The sequence below is a fragment of the Dermacentor variabilis genome, chromosome 10 (assembly GCF_050947875.1).
Source record: "Dermacentor variabilis isolate Ectoservices chromosome 10, ASM5094787v1, whole genome shotgun sequence".
Taxonomy (NCBI): Eukaryota; Metazoa; Arthropoda; class Arachnida; order Ixodida; family Ixodidae; genus Dermacentor; species Dermacentor variabilis.
Genome location: NC_134577.1, coordinates 90,972,864 through 90,995,420, shown reverse-complemented (window position 1 = coordinate 90,995,420; position 22,557 = coordinate 90,972,864). Strand labels below are relative to the sequence as shown.

The 22,557-nt window shown below is 45.8% G+C and overlaps 1 protein-coding gene and 1 pseudogene across 1 annotated transcript in view; both read right to left on the bottom strand.

The window, feature by feature from the left end:
* Window positions 1-514: 514 nt before the first annotated feature.
* Window positions 515-22,557, bottom strand: part of LOC142560813 (FAS-associated factor 1-like) — a 64,731-nt gene continuing 42,688 nt past the window's right edge. Inside the window, exons 14-18 of the mRNA XM_075673179.1 lie at window positions 10,374-10,462; window positions 9,352-9,432; window positions 7,777-7,887; window positions 4,587-4,808; window positions 515-636 (exon numbers count right to left, since the gene is read on the bottom strand). Of these exons, the coding sequence (XP_075529294.1) occupies window positions 538-636; window positions 4,587-4,808; window positions 7,777-7,887; window positions 9,352-9,432; window positions 10,374-10,462 (602 nt within the window). The 3' untranslated portion in view covers window positions 515-537. The remainder of the gene's footprint in view (window positions 637-4,586; window positions 4,809-7,776; window positions 7,888-9,351; window positions 9,433-10,373; window positions 10,463-22,557) is intronic.
* On the bottom strand, window positions 12,713-21,175 carry LOC142559835 (uncharacterized; annotated as a pseudogene).

Below are 22,557 nucleotides of genomic sequence, written 5' to 3'. Positions count from 1 at the left end.
TGGTTTGTAGTTAGGTGGTATGCTAGTGTCCCCTGACTTATGAATCGGTCCAATTTTAGCAATTTTCCATTCTTCAGCTAGGTCTGACATCAAAAGTGACTTGTGGTAAATAAGGTCAAGATATTTACTATTACATTCAGTATATCTTTTCAAGAACTCATTCGGGATGTTATCGGGACCACTTGCTTTCTTTAAGTGTAGCTCAAGTAACTGCTTAAATATTCCAGAGTCGCTTACTGTTAATGCGTCAATCGAACAAATACGAAAAATTCATCACTATACGTTCCAGAGCAGCTGGAAATGCCCCCATCAATTAGTGGCTCTCACTGGCTCAAATTACCACTCTGTTAAGCTATGATAGAGCCAGCAGGTCTTGCATGAGAGCAAGGCCTTCACAGGCTTAGCGAAAATCCCCATCACCGGTGAGCAGTAAAACAACTCACACGTGGAAATACACAAATGTAGCAGGGTCAAGTGGCTGCAGCCAGCTGAAACAAATGCACAAACGCACACGACAGTGCCATAATGTGTTTAATTTCAATCGAGGCTGACGGAGGGTCGTTCTTCAAGTGTCAGCGTCTCCTTCGGGAACAGCTGAAGCTCTTTCAAGGTCTTGTTGCCGTCTACCTCCGACAGCTGCAAACACATCGGAGAAGCACCAGTCATCACACCACTTACAACTCTAGCAGGCTCACCAGTGCAAAAATAAAAAAAAATAAAGAAACGCATGGTAGAGAGAGCATTTCCTTATGAAAACTGAACTGTTTTGAAAACTATCCACAAAAGCTGTTCGGTCTCATCAAGCATTCGTCAGATCATCAGCCAGCTCTATTTTTGGATTGATACATGGAAAAAATGATGTGAGTTGCTGGAGAGAGGGTTGTGATGGTTCAAGAGATTCACCTAACTGCTATCAAATCAATTGCCTTCGAAATTCTCAAACTCCAGTGAGTTGAAGAAGTTGTATTGCTGCAACGTAATAAACATGATCGCTGTTGAAATGCTTCTGTAATCTGACACCACGTGCTTGTAGCACCACCTTTGATATGTGACAGCCACCCGTCCCTGAAAGTGACCAGCCATGAAAATCATTCCAAACACGTACCACAAGAGCCCCTTTGAATTGCTGTACGATTCTTAAATGTCACGCTAAATCACACCATATTTGGTTAGGCTATTGCCGTGTTCATATGTTCTACGCGGAATGTTGTTGCATTCCTTTGAGCAATCCATCAACATGATGCTGTATGTTGCAGCATTTTTCATGGTGCGAGACAGGCATTCATTGGTGCTGCAAGGAAAAGATGTTTACAAGGGAAACAGTTTCTTGTTCTTCTTCTTCAGATGTCTTGCTTAAGTGCGGCACACTGCTAGTGTAAGCACACTGTTGAAGAGGGTCCCACAACCACCACACGAAGGCCTTTGAGATTTCAATAGAGTTCCACACAAACTCCACTGAAATAATGTGCTATTGACTCAACGGCCATTAAAAATGCTCATATAGCAGGGCCTACTTTGCCACTGAGTCGATGGGCAATTGGTTCAAGGGCCTCCAAGAGGTCCATGCGACTCCAATGTAATCCTCTTCAAGTGCATGGGTTCAGATTCCACCACTGCGTTCATGCCACATAACCAAGAAATATGATGGACTGTATGGTTCTAGGGTGGATATTTACATTAATCTCAAGAACTGCATAGTCCTAACAATGGCTGTGAGAACAGCCGGTTGTTGCAGGGAATGCACGCTCATGCACACTAGGTTATTTTCAGGGTAAAAAAAAAATGCATGCAAAGCAATTTGAAGCGAGAAGAACATACAGCAGCAAATTCATTCTTAGGCATAGGCTAGTCACACCATTAGAAATAATTGTTAGTTGAGTACCTCCTATTTAAAATATGCAACAAGCTTTGTCCTGTGTATATATTTAAACATATGGTGTCTGTGCATGGTGTTCACAGTGGAAATAAAAAGAAATGTTGGAAGTGAAAAAATACGGATGAGGTAGCCGCCTCCGGTGCTGCTAATACACTTGTCCTCATATTGTCAGGATTTGCATAAATAAAGCGAAAGTATGAATTGAAATCCGTGCATGTCCGCGCCAACTATGATGCAGTAAGCATTTAGCCACAATAAAATTTTAACTGAAATGGTAGAAGCAGTTCAAAAGAAACCTCAAGTGATGTGGGTAACAAATCTATGGTAATGACACTTCTGGACAATTCTCGATTTAAGGCCACGAAATGCTTCATAAATGATTCATAAATGAACAAACCATCTCACGGAACAACAGATTCCTCTGGAATGAATTTCAGAAATGCATATTGCTTTCAAGTAAGCAAAACGATCCTATAATCACTTTTGCGAATACCATTCCACTTTTATGCTGGGATACACTGCATGTTTGAGCGGCTCCGATTATCCAAAATATAATACAGTCAACTCTGGTTACAATGGACCCTGATAATACGACAAAAGACGTCCGTTTTATCCGGAGTCCTAATATCCGAAATGTCTCACTTGCGAAAATATTGTCGCAATGTTGAACTCTGTTGCAAAGAGGGAGTGACGAATGTCCAAAGTAAAAAACAAGCAAAAAAGTCACAGTTTCGCCCAACAGGTGAAGCATTGATTGCGATAGCAAGCTAGCAGACAGCCATATGAAGCAAGGATAGTACTCTTATCGGCCGTATCAACTCGTAAACGTTCGCTCGTTAACTAAACGTGTCAGTGCGCAAAGCAAACACGAACACGTCACATTGAATGACCGCGGGCACTCGGTGTCAAAACGCTGGTGTGAGAGAACACGGCAGCAGCAGCGAGCGAAGTGACATTCGTCCCCTTTATCGCTTCAACGCAAAGCGAGCCCCGAGAGCACACAGCACGCACAAAGCTACGAGCCGCTGGCACACCTAGACTCTGCCTTCCATGCAGACCGCTCTCAAGATACGGCCGGGTGACCGCGCCCACCTGCCACATGCGCAGTTGCAGCCAGAGTAGAATGCCGACCCCCCCCCCCCCCCCCCGGTGCCTCGCAACGCTAAGATGGCAAGCTTCCTCTTCGCTTCCGTTCCTCTCGTGCGGGTGAAACTGAGCTGCAATCATCATGTCCCCTCAAATGCTTTCGATCGCACACACAACGTAGCATGCGCAGCTATGGCGTTATCACCCTTGGACTTTACACGGAACCTCACGGCAACGACGACACCGACAACAGAAATGTGCTTGGAGTGTCCACATAATTTCAACTGCAATAAAGTCAGCATTGATTGCAATATGTAGTTCATCTGGAACCGCAATGTACAAACTACAGAGAAGCTAATTCCGGATATTACTTCGGTTTGATAATCGCCTCATTAAATATATAATAATACGTATTAGTACTATATGCTGTACTATATTAGTACTACTATATGAGTATTATGCTCGTAAGAGTTCTTTGTAGCCATCAGTAGAAATTGATAAGTGTTACTGCATCTAGATTAGAGCTGTTGCCAACTAGTGAATGTGGTGAAATGGTACATTTATAATGTTTTGTCTACTCCAGAACTTAAAAGAAAGAAAGAAAAAGAAAAGAAAGCTACATAGACACCAGGAATTGGATCCATACGTTCTGTGTGTGGGAGGCAGAGACGCTACCACTACACCAACATCCAACAAAGAGATAGCAGCTTTCTGACGGACCTTTTGACACATTTAAGGCACGTTCAGCTGCCTTTGCAAAGCTTTCTTGGGGGATCTCGGCTTGTTAGGGTATTTTTCTCCTACGTTCTGGGCAAATTCTGCACAAAGCATGGCACTCTGACAAATGCTGAACCTGTGGTTACTGCTAACAATGCCTTTCTTTTCACAACTGCAGGTGATCAGTGTGTTGAGCAAGGAGGTTGGTGTCGACATCGACGTGGAGCACTCGCATCTTCGACAGCGTGCAGTTGCTGTAGTTTACTCCTCGCACATGCCTGCAGTGAAAAATAAGCGCGATACAGCACTGGTACCATTAACGTTCCTGCCGCCAAGGTAGACATAGCTGCTCCTATTTTTATGTAAGAACTACCTCCGCATCCTCAGTCAGTTGAGCTTGCCAGAGCAGCAGCAGATGATCCACATTCTCAGGTGGAAGTGGGCCACCGGTTTGATGAAACGTCTACATTTGTTGCATTTCTGTGCTTACTTTTAAAGGTGCACAAGTTACGATCCATAATTATGCTATTAAAAATAGGTTTAATGCAGCAGCATCTTTCAAGCATTCTCGATGACGTTGCATGGGTGGTCAATCAGACTGCTCGCCTGAGTGACATCACTTTCCCACAGTACGTAGCAGGGGAAGGAGCGACTGAAAACGCAGGGGAGTGATGCCGCAGCAATCGTTAGCGATGCCACATGTTTACAACCTTAAATAAATTACACGCTTTACGCGAACACTTAAATCTGTCTCTAAATGATCAGAACTTACCGTACCGACTCAGTACGACTGCACGCAGTTGTTGAAATCATTTCAAAGTCCCTTTAAAGAATGCATAAAGGTTTCAAGGGACAGAAGGCCCCGTACTGAAAGAGACATCAGAGGGGGACAGAAAGGAGTACTCACATCTCGTCGGGGCCACGAAGCCAGCAGACGGTAGCGTTGCATGGGGTAGCCGCAGGAGGCCACGTACAGCATCAGCTGGCTGAGCGGGGAGCTGGCCAGAAAGCGCCGCGTCAACACCTCACCCGAGGGTAGCCGCACCCGCAGGTGTGTCACGGGCTCGTTGTTGTACCCGTCCTCGGGTGGTTCGGCGGGAACGAGCGCTGCTAGGGACTCCAGCATTGCCTGCATGCATGCAACAGGAGCATGTGACCTGTAGTCTGATGACAGGTTGTACTGCAGCAATGTCCTAATGGCACCGCCAAAAGTTTACATGGCATGGGGTTTGTAGAAAACCTAAGGTCCAATGCAATTTGTGCCTGCAGTTATTAGAGCTTTAGTTTGTTTACGTAGAGTACAAACTCATTAAAACACCAAGGGATGGAAGAAACACCTAGGGACTGACTAATTGGTTTCATCCTTATACATGCTTTTGCGCTTTCCATACGTGCTAGAGCCACATTGTCGGGTGATCACCTTCGGAGATAGTTTCACTTTTGCGAGACTTGGCAATGGACGCACCGATGTATGCAGCCAACAGTGCTCTTGGCACGGGGGCAGAAACGCTGTCAGCAGCGTACGTGAACACATCATACGTGACAGGTGCTGCTGAGGGAAAACACCGAGGCACAATGAGACGGCAGCGAAGGGACAAAAGCTGGCGGCGGTTATGCAACGTGAAGAGGCGTAGAGAACTAACAATGAGAAGCCAACGAACCAGGAGGGAAGAAAAAAGGAGGCTAGGGGGGAGCCCGGGAACAAGTCGGAGCTTTCCCCAGGTGAAGGGGCACTCTCCTCTTCCTGTCGGAGGGGACAGTGAGGGAGCTGCCAGAAGCTGATGGCACTTCTCAGGCGTCCGCCACTGGGTTTGCAGTTTCGCGCAGGTCGTTGTATGAGACGGGATGTGCGTAATCTCGTGTCATATAATCAAGATTTTGAATGCATTGCCTCTATGGGGAGTTTTCCCGGGACTGCACTAATCCGTCGTAAAACTAGGGACATCGTAAAATCGGGGGACCTATAACCAGGGTTTCACTGCATCTGGTTCACCAAAAGTGCGTGTTACATGATTAAGTCGTCCTCGGATGCGGAATTGGATGTTTCGCCACATGAAAGGTTGCACGATGAAAAGGCTGCGGGTGTCTTCACTTAAAAAGATAGCCCCTACTTATGTTTCTGGCGAGACGGGAGCATAGAAAGCTCACTGCACCAATGTATACAGTATGTACAAAGCACTAAACCTAATGCAAGGTTCGTACAGAAACTCCAACGCAAAATTCAATGACAATTCAAGGATTTCCAGTTTGCTGAACGCCAAAATTCAAGGAGGCTGAAACAGACTTCAGTCATAATAAATTAAAAATAGTCAAATCTCCTTCTTAGCTTCAATTCTTTATAGCTAAGCAGCTATTAAATTGCAAACCCGTTTCAAGCTTTTCAGGTGACCTTCGAAAGTCGAATTCTCCATTTGAATCATGTCAATCACCTTGCCACACATCACAAACGTCGCTCAACAAGGATGAGCGCTGTCCGGCTTCGCCCAAAGATACTCCTCATGTTAACGCCCAATGGTTGAAACTTGCTTTCCCCCAGGTCTAAAACACAGAGACATGTTGGCTGCAATGTAGACCAGCTAGCAAAACAACAAAAATGCTGGCACAGCTTGGACACTTGATCCGGCTTCATCTAGCACCATGATGGCAATGGCCGTTTAAATGAGTCTGTCACCAGTGGCTGTGGACACGCTACACTGAGATTGCTTAATGAAACTCTCAGAAAGGAATATAAAGGATAGTTTCCCGATAGACATGGCACAGAGTCAATGCAAACTTTGTTACTTTAATGTTCCGTTGCCCCCAAAGCCAGTTTTCAAGGAAATCAAGGAGCGCATTTCTTTTTAAGGAATTTTAAGGGCCCTTGAATCTCTTTTCCCAAATTCAAGTGTTTCCAAGGATTTCAAGGAGGTATGAACCCTGCCAACGTGAACTTGGCATGAACTCAAACACAGTGCTACACAACAAGTCATAGGTTGCCAGGCTATGAATTTTGCTGGTGCTTAGTCGACAACTGCGGAAGCAACCAAAGAGGAGGCTGTTGGCCGTACAATACATCTCTGCACCGTGCTGATAGCATACAGCTCAAAAGTGAAGCTGTTCTCTGATGCTGTGCCTAAGGCTGAATAAAATACTTTCAGGGCATTAAAGTGAGATGCGGCAGGAATGTTGCAGTTGAACACCCACGTAGGTCTTGGGCAATGGCGTACACACAAAGCAAGAAAAGCCTTGTGAGCATTGTGCGTATACAGGGTGGTACAGAGCTCCCTACAAGTGACGGTGAAGCCAGAAAGTGCGACTGCACAAGCCACAAGGTGCCAGGAAATGAATTTCGAGACAACAGCAACAGTTAATTCAATTTCCTGCCAGAAGATCATGAACTGCGATAATAATTTGGAGGGCGCTTGAGCTTCCAAGAGTGGAACGCTTAAAGACCCCTTACTGCTTTTCATGCTTCCCGGCAACTGCAGCTTATGCAACCGTAACGTTTACTGGGAAATGCTGGCTGAGAACGCTATACATGACGGCAAGCTTTCTGGTAAAAACACGGCCTAGCGTGGGTCAATCTCCCATTATTGCTTCGCACTTTTAATATTTCAGTTTGAGAAGAGCTAACATAAAGGACATGTGCTGTCGGTGTATTTTTTTTCCCGTTACATTTGTTTGCGGGCTGCCATTCTCAAATTTCGAGGAATAACTTTGTAAAGAATGAAAGAAAAAGTGTGAGCCACTTCGGTGGTAGAGGAGTGGTTAAGTATGCATGTTTCGAAATTTGTTTCGAAATTCTTTTTGCCAAAATGACGTGCAACGCTAACGCGGGACGCAGATGCGGGGTGCCGACACCGGATTTCCTGCGACACAGGTTCCTTAACGCTGTCGCGTTAATAACTCAAGACCCATACGCATCTGTGTGCAGTGTCAGTACCAATGTGTCCATGGCGTATGAGCTGAGTGCATGCTAGAAAGAGGCTGCAGGTCATGCAAGAATAATTTTTTTTTCTGAAATATTCAGACCCAAATTTATTGGGACGGCCCTTTACACAGGAAGATATGGTATTTCTTCAAGAAGCCCCAGCCAAGGGGCTTGAGGCACTGCTAACCTTTTGCAGTTCCTCCTGGTGGAGCTTTTCGTCCCGCTGCAACGCCTTCTGTCGTTCTTCTTCGGTCTCCTTCTCCAGTTGCGCCTGCTCTAGCTTCTGCCGTTGCTTGTCCTGGGCACATGACGATGACGATTAATGGCACAAACCCACTGCAGGGGATAGGCCACGAACCGGGCGGTAATGATTCAAAAATGGAATAAATTAGTTAGTAAATAAGTAATAAAAAAGGGAAAATAAATGAATAATCGAAGATGAGAAATAAACTGATAATAAATGAAATAAAGTAGTGTATAATAACGTAGTTAGCCTTGCCTAGATAGGAATAGTAACATGAACTTATTAATAAAGTACATAAAGTAAAGGACAGACGTAAAAATGAGCAATTAAACTTTGAATAAAAACATTATGTTATTATAACAGTGAATTTGTGTTTCTACTTTCTGAATTTTCTAATTCTTTAGTTTATTGGAGCAGAAATAAATCAATCGTGGTAAATGCAAAATATTAATAAGGCAGTCTTTTTGTGTCACAGAGGAAATTATAAATGGCTCGCCAAACGTTCCTGTGGCTGCATCCTAAATACATCATGCTTCGCTCGAACTTTTTTTTAAATTTTTGCCAAGGACAACAGGATGCGTAAACACTAGATCAGGAAAGAACAGTGGGCGTTTCATTGGTACAGGCCAAGCAGCAAGCAAGAAACATGAACAAAGGCACACATAAAAATAGAAATTTCTTGAATGTTGTCACCAACCCTACATCGAAAGAGCCTCGTCTAATCAGAGTGACCAGCAATGCAAATACCGCTCGTAATTTTCAAAGGTATAGGAGCGTTAGCAACAACTGTGGAATGTACTGTTAGACGTGTTCAGATTATAGATGGCTCGGAGTTCAGATTCGACGATCGACGGCTGTGCTCACTAACATTGATATTTTAATGTTGCTTGTGCGATAAGTTCGCCTCATAAAAGAGTTAACTCATAACTCACACTTTTGGCAGTCTTTTGTTCTTAACAACATGACAACATGTGGCAGCACTTGTACCACAATCTGCGCAGGCAAGAAAGAAACAAACAAGAACCGTACTTTTGCAAATCTTCTCAGCAGGCAAAATTTTAATGTAGCCACATTTTCAAAAATTACACAACTAAGAATGTTATTCAAAGCTGCAGTGAACAGCAGCGAAAAGTCTCAAAGCAGTCTTCTGCTCTTTCTTTAGTACTACGCCTGCTTGTTTAGAATAATGCAGCTTGTCTACATAGTACTAGTAGTTTCTTTTTTGTATCAGTAATTTGTCAATCACAAATGCGAAACATGTGACCTGTATTTTGTGCCCCCGTGACACACTCTGCGAAGACTAGCAACTCTTCCGAGAACTGCAGAGGATAGTATAACTGGCACAATGCATACAACTGATAGAAGACCCGCTTGCTAGAATCCGCTACGATGGGGAACACAATGGCGCAGTGAAAGAGAAAAACGGTGACAATCGGGAAACCCAGCAAGAACACATGTGGCAACGCTTTTGACACGAACCGAATGCACCAGACACGGTGACAGGCATCTGTTACCCACCTTCTCCTGGTCAGCCTTGAGGGAAGCCACGTAAGCCGCGTCCTGCTCCCTCCGAACCTGGTCTCGGGCTTCCCGTTCTTCCTGTAAGCATGAAATAACAAACTGTTATCTTCAAGTGCACCAGAACGCTCAGGCAGCATGGGACAGATTACATTCGACCGATTGAAATCAAGCGCTCGGGACACGTTCGGCTGTTTCTTTCAGAGTGCTCGGAGGCGCTCTCACTCTCAACCTAAAACCGAGAGTTAACGGAGTTCTGGTCAAGTGGCTCCTGCAAAAATGTAAATTGAATCTCATCTTGCCAAACACCATTGTTCAGGCTGCGTGCGCAATTATTCGCGCTGTCGCTATGCCTTGTCTGTCCCTGAAAGTAGATTGGAGACTGCAGAAATAGTCAACTCTTAATTCAACCATTGTGGGAGTGCAATATTTGGGTGAATTATGTGAAAGATCAAATTACCAAACAGTAGATTTATGAATGAATTCAAATTTTTTTCATTGCTTGAAGATGCCTGTTGCAGTCCACAGACTACTTCAATACAGTATTACAATAACTATACGTCAGCATCAGTCACTGGCCAAATGAGCTCAACACTCGCGCTCTGAGGTCCTGAAAACACAAATTTCTCGTTTTAAAGCTTTTAGTAACCCTTGCACACATGAAAGGGAGCTAGAAAGATGGGGGGGGGGGGGGGGGGGGGAGGTCCTGAATTAACCAAAGCAGCACTTTTTTTTTTGTGTTCTAACCAAACAAGTTTTTGTCCCATAGGCCCACAGTGGTATGGTTTCTTACTGGGGCTTTCCAGTGCGATCAACCTAAGTGAAAAGTCGAATTAACAGGATTCGACCGTATTGCTTGCACAAAATTTCACCTATGATAATGCTTTTGGGAGCTAACATGAGGTTCACTTTAAGTGCTCTTTTACAATGCCTACTTCTAGCAGCACAGCATGCAAGGGACAAATGACAGAGCTTGGCAAACACTCCTTGTCATCAGACCAGACACATTGAGCAAAGCTCACCTCTTCCCTGCTCTCGCTGGCCATCTCGCTGGTGAACACTTCAACCACTTGCATGAGCCTTGTCATGAGATCATCCAGCTCTACATTGCCTGGAGGGTGAGGAGAGGGGAACAGAAAAGAAGTCAAAACCAGATCACACATGCGCAGTTCTCCATTTCTTTTTTCTACATTATGTGTACAGCTTTTTGTAGCAGGCTTGACACATCTATCAACGAGCCTTCTCGCAACCCTTACGTGGCAAGTGCGTGAACATACTTCCATATCCTGGCACCCACCACATCAAGCTTCCATCGCTTGTCTTCGAAGCAAACGTCTGATCAACTGGCACAGAGGAGAGGCAGACAAATATGCTGGTTCTATTCCTTTACAATGAACTACTGTTACTGCCATGGTCGGTGCCAATCATGTCCATCACACTGACCGTGTGGCACGGTCCTTGTCCCTTCTGTCTAACTATGTTTAGAGCACACTGCCAAATGGCGCAACCTCTCTTGGTAAGACGGCAGAAAAGCATGGCAACAGATTATCATCCTACAGCCACAAAACAATTTAGACAAATATAATTCATCCACTACAGATCTGAAAGGTGAAATGAATACTTTGATAAGCAGTACCCATACAGCATACCTCTTTTCAAGCCGAGTTGAAAGGCACAAGAAAATTGAGCTTTTTCTACTTCTGCACTCTAAAAACTTCTATTATAGGGCATATATGCTGTCGCTGATCAATATTCTAAACAAGGATGGAGCTGCAAAAATGTCCCAATAATCAGGCAGTCTGAAAAAATTAATCTCGACGGTAAAATCAATTTCACTGTCTTTTACAGTGTCAGCACAGACAAACATTATTTCACAGAAACTCACTTTATGTTTTGATCCCCTGAGATATCTCTGACATTTCGTGATGGTCAATTCCATGGCTGCGTATTGCATTCGCATGTCATGTAGCTCGTTCCATCTGTCCCTCCAGCCCATATTATCCCGCGTAATTGCCAATGTAGTCTGTGGGTGCTAACATATCAAGGGTGAGCTACCTGCGACTATAATACTACAATCAGGACAACTTGCCACCTGCCAAGCCAAGCATAACTTTGATGGGAGTTGGTCACCTGAGACATCGCCTCAACAATGAAAGTGAAGGAACGGGCAGCAACTTTGTTCACGAGTGCCATGTTTATGGCATTGTGCATGCAAATGTGAAAAACTAGGCGACACACAGTGGGGCACCTAAAACTGTGGTCGCTGTTACATTTTACAATGGTTTTGTGGTATTGGCAGAGGTGCCACAAATAAGTCTGAATAATCGAAGTCTAAAAAATCAGGTGCCTGAAAAAGTGGTTTGTTTTTAATCGTGCTGGTTTGTTTCCATTTCACATAAGAAACTGAAGGAGGTGCTTGGAATAAACAATGAACTTAAGTGGATTTTCTCTTTTTGGCTATGTTATATATAGCTTCAGCCCACCAGCATGAACTAATCTAAAATAAAAAATCATGACTAGCTACTGGACTACTGACTATACATTTTTAATGGTGAGCATTTGGTATGTGCTTTTGATCCTAGATACAACGACGTAGTACTTTTCGGAACAAATTTCGTTATATCACACACTTTGTTGCATTGAGGTTTGTTTATCTCAGTTGTACAAATGATGCCACCGCATTCCTAAAGCCCTCCTGTTGCACTACACTTTGCGTATGTGCATTCGTGAAGATATTACTAACGATTTTAGAAGAAACATGAAGCAAAGGAAAGGGCGAGCATAGTACAGTCAGCAAAAAAGTATCACAAGCTTCCCGTTATGCTGCAGCAACTTGACAAATGATAAATGTTTATTTTGCAAAGTTCGCACAAGGCAATCCACTTCATACTGTGTTTATAAAGTCTGTCATTTTTGCCTGACATATGCTGAAGAGCGTCAGCATTATGTGGTGCTCGTAGGTTGGTATGGCTACAAACGCTTGTTAATGTTCTTGCACTCTGGCATACCTGCACAAAATGTCGATGGCATTCAGCACTTTTGTAGTCATAGACACGTTTATTGATTCCTTGGGGCGTTGTTCAATGTCGGCCCCATCCTACACTATGATTTTTTTGGACGCTTTAAATTATGGTGACTAGCAATGACTGTCTTAGCATGTCTTTAAGTGCAGACAAACAAAATGGAAGCTCTAGACATCCAAGATGTGACTCTCAACGTCAAAACATCACATGCGCTATTTGAACGTCTGTACGTCTGGGTGCCGCAAAGGGGGAAATCCCCCCCCTTTTTTCTTGTCTCACTTGTGCAAACAGCCTTCATTCTTTACAATAAGTAAAAATGCTTTTATTTTACAGATGCTGGAATTTGGCGAAATTAGCTTTTTATGCTCATGAAAACTTCACTGTATAAAAACTGAGGTGCAGAACTACTTCATCAAATTGAGGGAAGAAATACATGCATTTCAAAAGAAGCCAGAAATGCAAATGAAAAAGTTCATCACATTGTGAACTTCGTTACATAGAGGTTCGACTGTACATCGTAATGCAATTGTAAACCATAGGTGCTCTCATCGGATTTCTGCTACAAAAATAACTCTCTATTTCTTTGTCTAGCCTGACAAGTTATAACTGCCATAGTGCTCTGTTATTCAAACAAGGCATAAAAGCAAAAAAGGCTGGCCACAGCAGCACAAGCAGTGCAGCTGATCAATTTAAGACCACCTCGGCTTTTTTATTGTACACCTAAATGTACACAAGTGTTTTTTTGGATTTCACCCCCACTAGAATATGAGCGCCACAGCTGGGAATCAAGGCCTCAACAACATGCTCGGCAGCAATGTAAATCATGTAACAATATTTAACTTCTGGTCTCCTGTGGCATCATTCAGGCCCAATACTATGAACAAACTAACAAAGTGGACTGGCACAGTCCCAACACTCAGTTCAATGTGAGTGGGTAGTGAAATAATAACAATATGCCTGAGAAAGCAAACAGCCTCACATATTGGTCGCTGGTTTCACAACTGTGTCTGACTGGATAATGCCGGAAGACTCCTTGAAGTCTGACCCAAAACCTGACCCTGGCAGCAGCCAGTGAGAGATCAGATGCTGCCAAAATTAGCACCCGCCATTACACTTCTTCTTTCTCGTTCACTACTCAAGCACATAACTGCCAGCACTTCCTCTTCTTTGCTTGCTCGAAATTTTCTTTCTCCTCAAATCTGACAGCACTTATTTAGCTATTAATCACACACTCACATGCACATATTAAAAAAACAAAACAAAAAAAGAACCGTCAAGCTTTTAAATTTATGGTGGTGATACATGTAGTGAAGATGACAACAAAGTATGGAATGCTACCCTATTCTGTGGAGATGTTGAGATGTTTGCTATTCTTTCTTTGTCGGCATTTCTCTAGTTTAAGGCAAGGCATTTTAAATGTACTGTTTGGCAATGTGATGTTAGGAATTTCTTCGCAGACACACAGATTTTAAAGAAGGGCACTCTTTAATAGATAAATAAAAGAAAAAAAAAAGAGTTCAAGACAGCGTGACGACTGCCTTCCTTCGTGGCCGCGACCTCCCCTCCTCTAAGCTGCCAGCCTTCACTTCCGATTCCGCTAACACTCGGCCATTCTGACAGCAAACTGTCCTCAGTTTACACGGTATAGTCCCGCAGATACAAAGGTCTTTTGGACACACGCGTGCTACGTCTTGGCACGCTGTCTTCCTCATCGGTGCTTCATTGGTCGGACAATTCTTGGCATCTTCCACCCCATCTCTTCAGTTGGCTGACGTGGGCAGTAGTCGATTAGACCCTTTTCTTTCCATTCATCTCGGTCAATCTGTAGGTGTCCGCTGGGAGTATTTCAATCACAGTCAGTGGACCTCTGAACTTCTGGGTTTTCGTTGGTGCGCCGGTGTGCTCTGGAACGCAGTTCATGACCACTATGTCTCCAACGCTCAGCTTGTCCGCTGTGAAGTGATGCTTGTCGAGTACTGCTTCGACTTTCCTTGCTGGCTCACTATTCCTTTTTGAGCCGTCTCTTGAAGTTGCTCCAGAATACCCACTCATTATTCTCCCTGTTTAGCCATCTGAGGATACCATCCTGCATCCTTGGTTGATATCCATGCAGAAGCCTGAAAGCGCTACTGTATTTACACGATTGTAAGTCAACCACATTTTTTAAGTTTGAAAGTCTGAAGTTGGGGGGTCGACTTACAATCGAAACCAAAACATGGCCCCGCCAAAAAAGCGAGACCAACGGGAGCTACAATGTAGTTACAATTTTATGTTTGCTCTATGGCCCTACCCGTGTCTTTTTGCTATACCGCGTGTTTGTTCGCTTTTTGGAAGGGTTTTTCAACATCTTTGAGAGTTTTGCAGTGCATGCAACACTCATGGGGGGGGGGGGCGGGGTCGATAATTGATGGAAGCGCCGCTGTTCCCATTTGCGGCGGCACCCTCAGAACCATAGAGAAAGAAAAATCAGAATGACGGCGCTTGCAGGGAGTATCGGTAGTTCGTGGAAGAGCAGAAACCGCTCGCGGGTTTCTCTTTCTCTGTTGAAATGATCCGTTCCACTTGGCTGCCGAATACGTGCTACTTTTATGCTTCCCCAGTCGTCATGAGTGCTCCAGGCCCACTAATCGTTCGGCACTCGTTCACAGCAGCGTTCAAGAGAGCTGCCATCCTTTACGCCGAAGAAACAAATCACTGTGCAGCGGGCCGCAATTTCGATGTTTCTGAACGGGTGGTGCGAGAGTGGCAACTGCAGCGAAGCGAAATTTTCACCTGTGACGGCAAGTGAGAAATTTCCCTCGTGCCGAAGTCTGGACGCTTTCCGGAGCTGTAGGCTAAGCTTGCGGCGTACGTCGCTGAAATGCGTGATTGGTCCCTGCCAGTGAAGTGCGACATGGTCATGAAACAAGCCCGGACCTTCGCCTTAATTTTAAGGCCCTGCTCCGCCGTGAGTATGAGTGGCTGGTGGCAGAAGACCGCGAAATTATGCCAACCGGACCTGTCAAAAGAGCCTCCTTGACGGCTGCGTGTGGTTGGGTGCATTCGGCATGGGCTGCTGTTCCACAAAATGTCGTGGTGCGGTAATTTGCAAAATGCGAAATTTCGCTGGACCACGACGCGCTGTTGGACCCCAGCAACGATGACGATGGCAGCACTAGTGAAGACCAGTAGTCCAGTGACCATGTCGGCTACTAATAAATTTTCATTATCGAATGCGCCCTCGGGTATACTCTCTCTCTATTTTTTTTTTTTCCTGTCACGCGATATGGGGGGTCGATTCGAGTCGACTTACAATCGTGTAAATACGATAGTGCCTGTTGAAGCACTATATGCAGCATTTAGGTAGCTCTCTAACTCCTTGATGTTCTGATCCCAGTTCTTGTGAGTTGTGTCCTTGATTGTAGCCATAATACGTGGTACCAGAGTTTGATTCACACGCTCCACCTTACCGTTAGCCCTTGGATGGTGAGCACAGTACAGTCTGTGAGCCAAACTATTTTCTTGACAGAAGGCTTCGAAGCTATGGGACGTGAAACAGGAACCACGGTCTGAGATTATGCGCTCCGGTAGTTCGAACTCGGGTGTAAAACTCTGTATGCACCGTAGTACAGTTCTCGCTGAGGTGTCTCGCACAGGGTAGGGACATACAAACTTGGTCAGATTGTCCACCAACACCAAGATCCATTGGTTTTTCTTGAAACTTCTCACAAATGGACCAACATGGTCCACGTGTACAACTTGAAATGGTCTCTTCCCAGGTGGTATCGGGTGCAGAAGTCCAGGTTTCTTCCCTCCTGGAATCTTTGTGAGCAGACACTCGCAACACCTATGGATGTGCTGGTCCATATAGCACTTCATCCGAGGAAACCAATAAATTTCCTTGATTTTTGCCACTGTTCGGTCTGTACTAAAATGTCCCTGTAAGCTGTGAAACTTGACACAGTGTTTTACGCATGCTCTTAGGCATCACAAAAAGAAGTCGTCCGTCTTCTACCATGTAAAACAACCTTCCATCCTTCAGTCATAGGTTTTTGACCTTGACACTTTCTTCCTTGGTCCTTTCCTTGATTGGCTTCTTGAGAATTCGTGCGAGGTTAGCCAAGTCCGCATCAGATCGCTGGATGACCACAACTTGGTCCTCTAAACTTAAGGCAAGGCACACTTCGATCCTTGTCTCGACAACCTCATCAAGCGTTTCCTGCGGCGCTCCCATGGGTTCATGACTCAAATAGTCCACGTGTGCCATTTTCTCATCTGCTCGGTGCTTCACCTCGAAGATGTATTCTTGAAGTAGTCTAACCACCTTGCTATTTGTCACTTAAGAGTCCGTATTCAGATACACAATTGCTTGGCAATCTGTTACCAGCGTGAACGGAATGCCTAGGAGAAATGGACGAAGTCTTTCCACACTCCAGACTACTGCCATCAGCTCCAGTTTTCCCACATGGTAATTCTTCTCAGCCTCAGTGGTGTGTTTGCTGACAAAAAACACCAAGTGCCAGCATCCTGACTCATCTTGTTGAAGGATCATTCCCGCAAGTGCATGTTTCCTTGCGTCCGTCTGGAGTTCTGTTGGAGCCGAAGGGTAATACAACTTCAGAACCGGAGGCACTGTCAGTTCTCTTCAGAGCTAGTCGAAAGCTTCCTGTTGCTCCACTCCCCATATAAACTTTCTGTCTTTCTTGGTAACAGAAGTAAGTGCTTCTGCCTTCAGAGCATAATGGGGAATGAACCGTCTGAAAAATCCTGTCAGGCCCAGAAATCTCTCGACATTGTGAAGATCAGTTGGCGTGCTGGCATCTTATAGCTTGTTGCTTCACTTCACCTGGCTGCAGGTAGCCCTTCACAATCTTGAAACCTAAGTAGTCGAGTTCGTCACTTCCAAACACACACATGGATAGCTTCAGGGTTAGACCAGCAGTTTGCAGAGCATCCAGAACTTGTTTGAGCTGAACCAGCAAGTCTTCCCAGTCCTTGGCTGGAATCAGCAAGTCGTCCATGTTACACAATACTACAGTGTTACGCAGAGATCCGAGGACCTTGTTCATTAGATGTTGAAATACAGCAGCAACGTTTCTAAACCCGAACACCATACGTTCAAACTGCCCGGTCTCATCAGGCGTGATGAATGCAGTTTGGGCCTTCGATTCCTCACTCAGTGAAGTTGAAGGTATCCGTTTGCAAAGTCTAACACATAGTACATTTGTGCTCCGGACATTCATTGCAGCTGGTCATCAATGTTTGGCAAGGGAAAGTGTTCTGGCACTGTCTGGCTATTTATCCGTCAATAATCTATGACTAGACGATTTTCTCCATTTTTCTTTTTCACGAGTAGCACAGGACTACCGTATGGCGAGGATGTTTTGGTTACAATGCCAGTCAATTTCTACTCTTTAACAATTTCTTGGATTGCTTCTTTTTCCTATGCATTAGTCATGTACGGTTTGCAGCAGACTGGAGTGCTTCCGGAATACTCTGTGATAGTCACCTCCAGTTGGTTACAACACCCCAACTCTGACAAATTCAGTGCAAAGCAGTCCCTGTATTCATTCAGCATCTTCACCAGTGCATCCACTTGTTCTTCACTGACATCTTTCCCGACATTCAGCATGCTACGATCAATGGGCTTCGGCTGAGGCACAGGTCTCACGGGGCTTAACTCTTCGCTCCCTGAAAGCAGTTCAGCGTGAGCCAACAAACTTCCCTTGATCAGCTGTTGGCCTTCATCCTTGTTGTTCAACATGGGTATCTCAACCCTTTCGTCTTCGATGTGAAGTTGCATTCCCTTATGGTGGATCCACACGACGGACGAAATCCATCTTTTTCGCGACGCACGGCGCATCATGTGACTGCGCGTCACGGATTTGTGCCATCCGCGCGTCATCCGCGACCCCCACGGATGGAAAATGCCGAGCTATTTTTCGCATACGGATTTTGGGGGTCGAATGCTGCGGATTTAGCCTAGCATGCTCTACAGTCTGGCAACAACTTCGGCTTTGGGATCTTTCGGAAACAGCTTCATCGCTGCTGACACCATTCGTGTCTGTTCGCGCGCACGCGACTTGCACACGAGCGACTGAAACCGACCTGCGCGACGAGGCAACTTCGTTCTTCTTACATCTCGTGGAGCAGTTCCCAGCATTGTGGGACGTGACTCTCACCGATTACGCGGACACGAGAGTGTAAGAAGCCCTCTTTCGATGAAACAAGCACTCGTCATCATCCAATTCGGACAAAACAACAGCCGTTGCGGCCAACCGTCGTTTCCTTTCGATCTCCATTTTCATTCTGAGTGAAAAACATGTATGACAAAGTCTGGATGGATGGATGTTATAAGCGTCCCCTTTGGAAGGGGGCGGTGGGTTGCGCCACCAAGCTCTTGCTACTATGCTGCCTAATGTCCTACCTAAGTTAAACAACAAAAAATAAAAAATAAACACTATGAACTCCCACACCATAATTTTCTGATCCCCCATTGCTGTGCTTTTGTACGTTTCCGTTTTTTGTTGTTTCCCTACTTTTCGTCCACCAATCCTCCAATCGCATCTTACTTAAGTCTTTGTTACACCAATGGTGCCATCTAGAGCAAGTAGAAACAAGCAATCATATTAACTTACGGCCACCGAGATCCACCCGGGCCGCTGCAACATCTTCGAGGCCATGTTCAGCCTATACATCCACTTTAAGCCTACATGCCAAGAATCTGAGTATCTCTTCCAGAAATGGTGCCCACTCATTACGAATACATTGCTGTAGAAGCTTCTGGACACAAATTTAAACCAAATACAAGCCTCAGTTTGAAAGTTATGGGCCACACAGTGGACGACGACGACTTGACAGGTTCGAGGCGGACGGCAGTCACTTCGGGCAGTGCCGCCATCTTTATTTTTCCGGCGAGGTCGTCTGCTCAGTCCGTCCGTTGTCTGGATGCGCTTCGCAGCTGGACGGGCGGCGGAATAGGCATCCACGGCACAGATTTGCGCGGAGTCGTCTGTTGTGTGGACACACCATTACCAGGCCGACTAGGTAAGATCAGATTTCCTTCACTCTTACCGGTCTCCACTGTCACCCAACACACAGTTCTTTTAGGCAGTACAATGGTTTCCTTAACACGAAGTGGTTCCTTGGAAGGCTTCCCCTGGGCAAGGTCGATGTTACAAAATGGAAGATCATCTCGGTAGCCAATCCTGAGTTCATCTCCTATGCGTAGGTATGCAATGTGGTCTTGTTCCATCCAGGTTCTACCAACCAGCATGTCCATGGGCAAGGCACTGTTGTTGACGACAATCACCTTGACCTTGCGGCATACCACGTCATCGATTTCTACATCCACCTCCGAGGTCCCGATAAATCGAACTGTAGATGTGCCAGTGTTCCCAAACCCATACAAGTCTTCAGCCCTGCACACAACTTGTAGGCTGCACTTTTCAGCCGCTTGATGATGCAATATACAGTCTGAACTTCCCAGGTCAATCATAACTGAGAGCTGGTGAGTTCCATCGATGGTCGCAGTTTTGAGGAATTTTGATGGACCACTGTCGCTTGTTGGATTCTCATTCACCACGAAGTTACCAACAGGGTGTGTTTTCGGACAGTCTCTGGCTATGTGCCCATACCTTCCGCAACTGTAGCATTTTCACTCTGCTTGATCACACTTCGGTGGCTCTGGCGTTTTCTTCGGTGGTCCATCATGACTTGTTTGGTATGTGACACATGCATTAGTGATCACTTGCTCAGGTGGAGGCACGACAGTGCAAGATCTTGAGGTCGGAAGCTTGGCACGAGGTGTTGTGGCACCTGGATCACCACCTTGTGGCTTGGCCCCAGGTGGCTTTTGCATTCTAGCTTCACTTATTCGCTCCAGTCTTCGCAAGTCTACCAGCAATTCATCCTCATCCTTGTGTTCCTTCACCGTCATGGAGATGCATGAGTCTCTAAACTGCAGCGCCACCAAAACTTGCTCCTTGGTATCTTGCATACCGAGGCCCAATCCCTTGCATAACAAGGTCTTTTCAAGGAAGTATGCCGTGATGGACTCTCCCCTCATCTGGACTCTTTCCTGCATTTGCTTCCACTTTTCGGTCGTGCTTGTCTGGCCCACAAATGTCTTTTTGAAGGCAACCTTGAAGTCCTCCCACATAGTGAGGTCATCGATACGGGCCTGAAGCCAAAATCGAGCAGGTCCCTTCATGTGAAGCCTGACGTTTTCTAGTCTGAAGCGGTCCAACCAGCCGTGCAGGACTGCCATGGAATCGATACTCTTCAGCCACGCCCCGGCTTAACGGGATGAGCCCTCGCCATCGAAATCGGGGACAGCTTTATTCAGGTCCGTCATAACGTGGAACACTTCAGGCTTCCTCTCGAGGAGCTCCAGTAACCGCCGGTTTTGCTCCAGCAGAGCTTGCATCATTTGGTTTTCGTGAGTTCCACCGCCGTCTGCCATCTTCGGGGTTGTCTAGGCGGCTCCCTAGCGTACACACAGTTTTTTGCCTCCAGCTGAGCGCCTAGGCTAACGACGTCACACAGAGCGTCCGCACACTAATTTCTGAGGCGGCACGAAGACTCACGTTTTCGATGTCGGCACTTCACAAAGACAGTACCGTCGCCTCTTGTAGACATCGCACAGAGCGTCCGCACGCAAGTTTTCAAGGCAACACAGAGGTCCCTTTTACGGTCAGTACCTCACGAAGACGGCACTAACGCAGCATCCGTTGAAAAGTCGGCGAGAACCACCATCCACACAATCCCACGACATGGGCTTCCAGGATCGCTTCACCACAAAGGTTTCGGTGTATCCCACTTTTGAGATGTTAGGAATTTCTTCGCAGACACACAGATTTTAAAGAAGGGCGCTCTTTAATAAATAAATAAAAGGAATAAAAGAGTTCAAGACAGCGTGATGACTGCCTTCCTTCGCGGCCGCCATCTCCCCTGTTCTATGTTGCCAGCCTTCGTTTCCGATTCCGCTACTAGTGGATATAAGTTTTGCATGCCTAACATTCTTTCTCCAAGAGCCTCTGCTCTTGGACGCTGTCATAGGAATGCTTGGTCAGATGTTGAGGAATTTCTACTTGCTGCTTGTTTCAAGGTGCTTTGCTTGGTAACTTCTTAGTACAGTGGAACCTCAATATATCGAACAGCGCGGTGATCGCGAAATAGTTTACTATAGCCAGAATTCGGTACATAAAATCACATAAAAAATGCATAGAGAACTTGTACAAATCAATGAACCAATCCTGGTGCAGTATGTGCTCACTTGAAGCTTCGCACAAAGTATTTATTCCTTTGGCTGAAAGTACTGCAGCAATGTAGCCTGCTTCTTACTGGCAGCCACATGCTTAAACACGGAGCCCTCAACATAGTCTAAACGATCCACAAGCGATAGGCCGGTGCCTTCTATTGCACCGCAGTAGCAGCATAGAAGGACCAGAGCAGCTATAGGCTCAGATGAAGTCGTGAGCGGGGCAACATCAGCACTTGTGGGATCAACCTCGGCAGCGTCTTCATGTGGCCCCTACTTCCACTGCGATCTCTCAGTCCTTCAATCGAACCATTTTGAAACACTGTCAATAACAAAGTATCAAGTGGCGTGGGGTCTATGACTGAGCCCAGTGAACGCGCGCTGTCGTGCATCTTTGTGGAAGCAAACCACCATTCCTCACGAGGCACGGCAGGTGCGGAGCGCAGCACCGAGGAGGAGTCAGTGCGGCAAATGCAATGCGCCGTTGACGTTGTCGAACTCGTCAAGCCACCGCTTGCGTACGCCGCTACGTTCAACTGGCGCCCTCGGCGAAATCGATGTGTGCTCCCTAATGTGAAATTTGGGAGCACCTCTATACATGTTTTCATTTTGCGATATATTGGCTGGCGCAGACAATCTGTATCGTGCGGCACGTTGCAAATGGAGTGAAATGTGGCACTACTGCTTCACTAATTGGGACATCACGAGAGGCAGTGCGTGGGCGCCATTCACAGCAGCCGCTGCAGACCGACCTCCGCTCATACAGCGCTTTGTTTCCATACAGACGATGCATGCTACTCCGGTGCCATCTCGTAGCCATCATCGCCACAGAGCCTGTTTTGCACAGCACTATGCTTTTCTTCTCACGCTTTCACCATACCCTCCTCCTCCGCGTTCCCCCTCATGCTCTCTTCACTATCGTCGACTTTCATTCCACTGCTG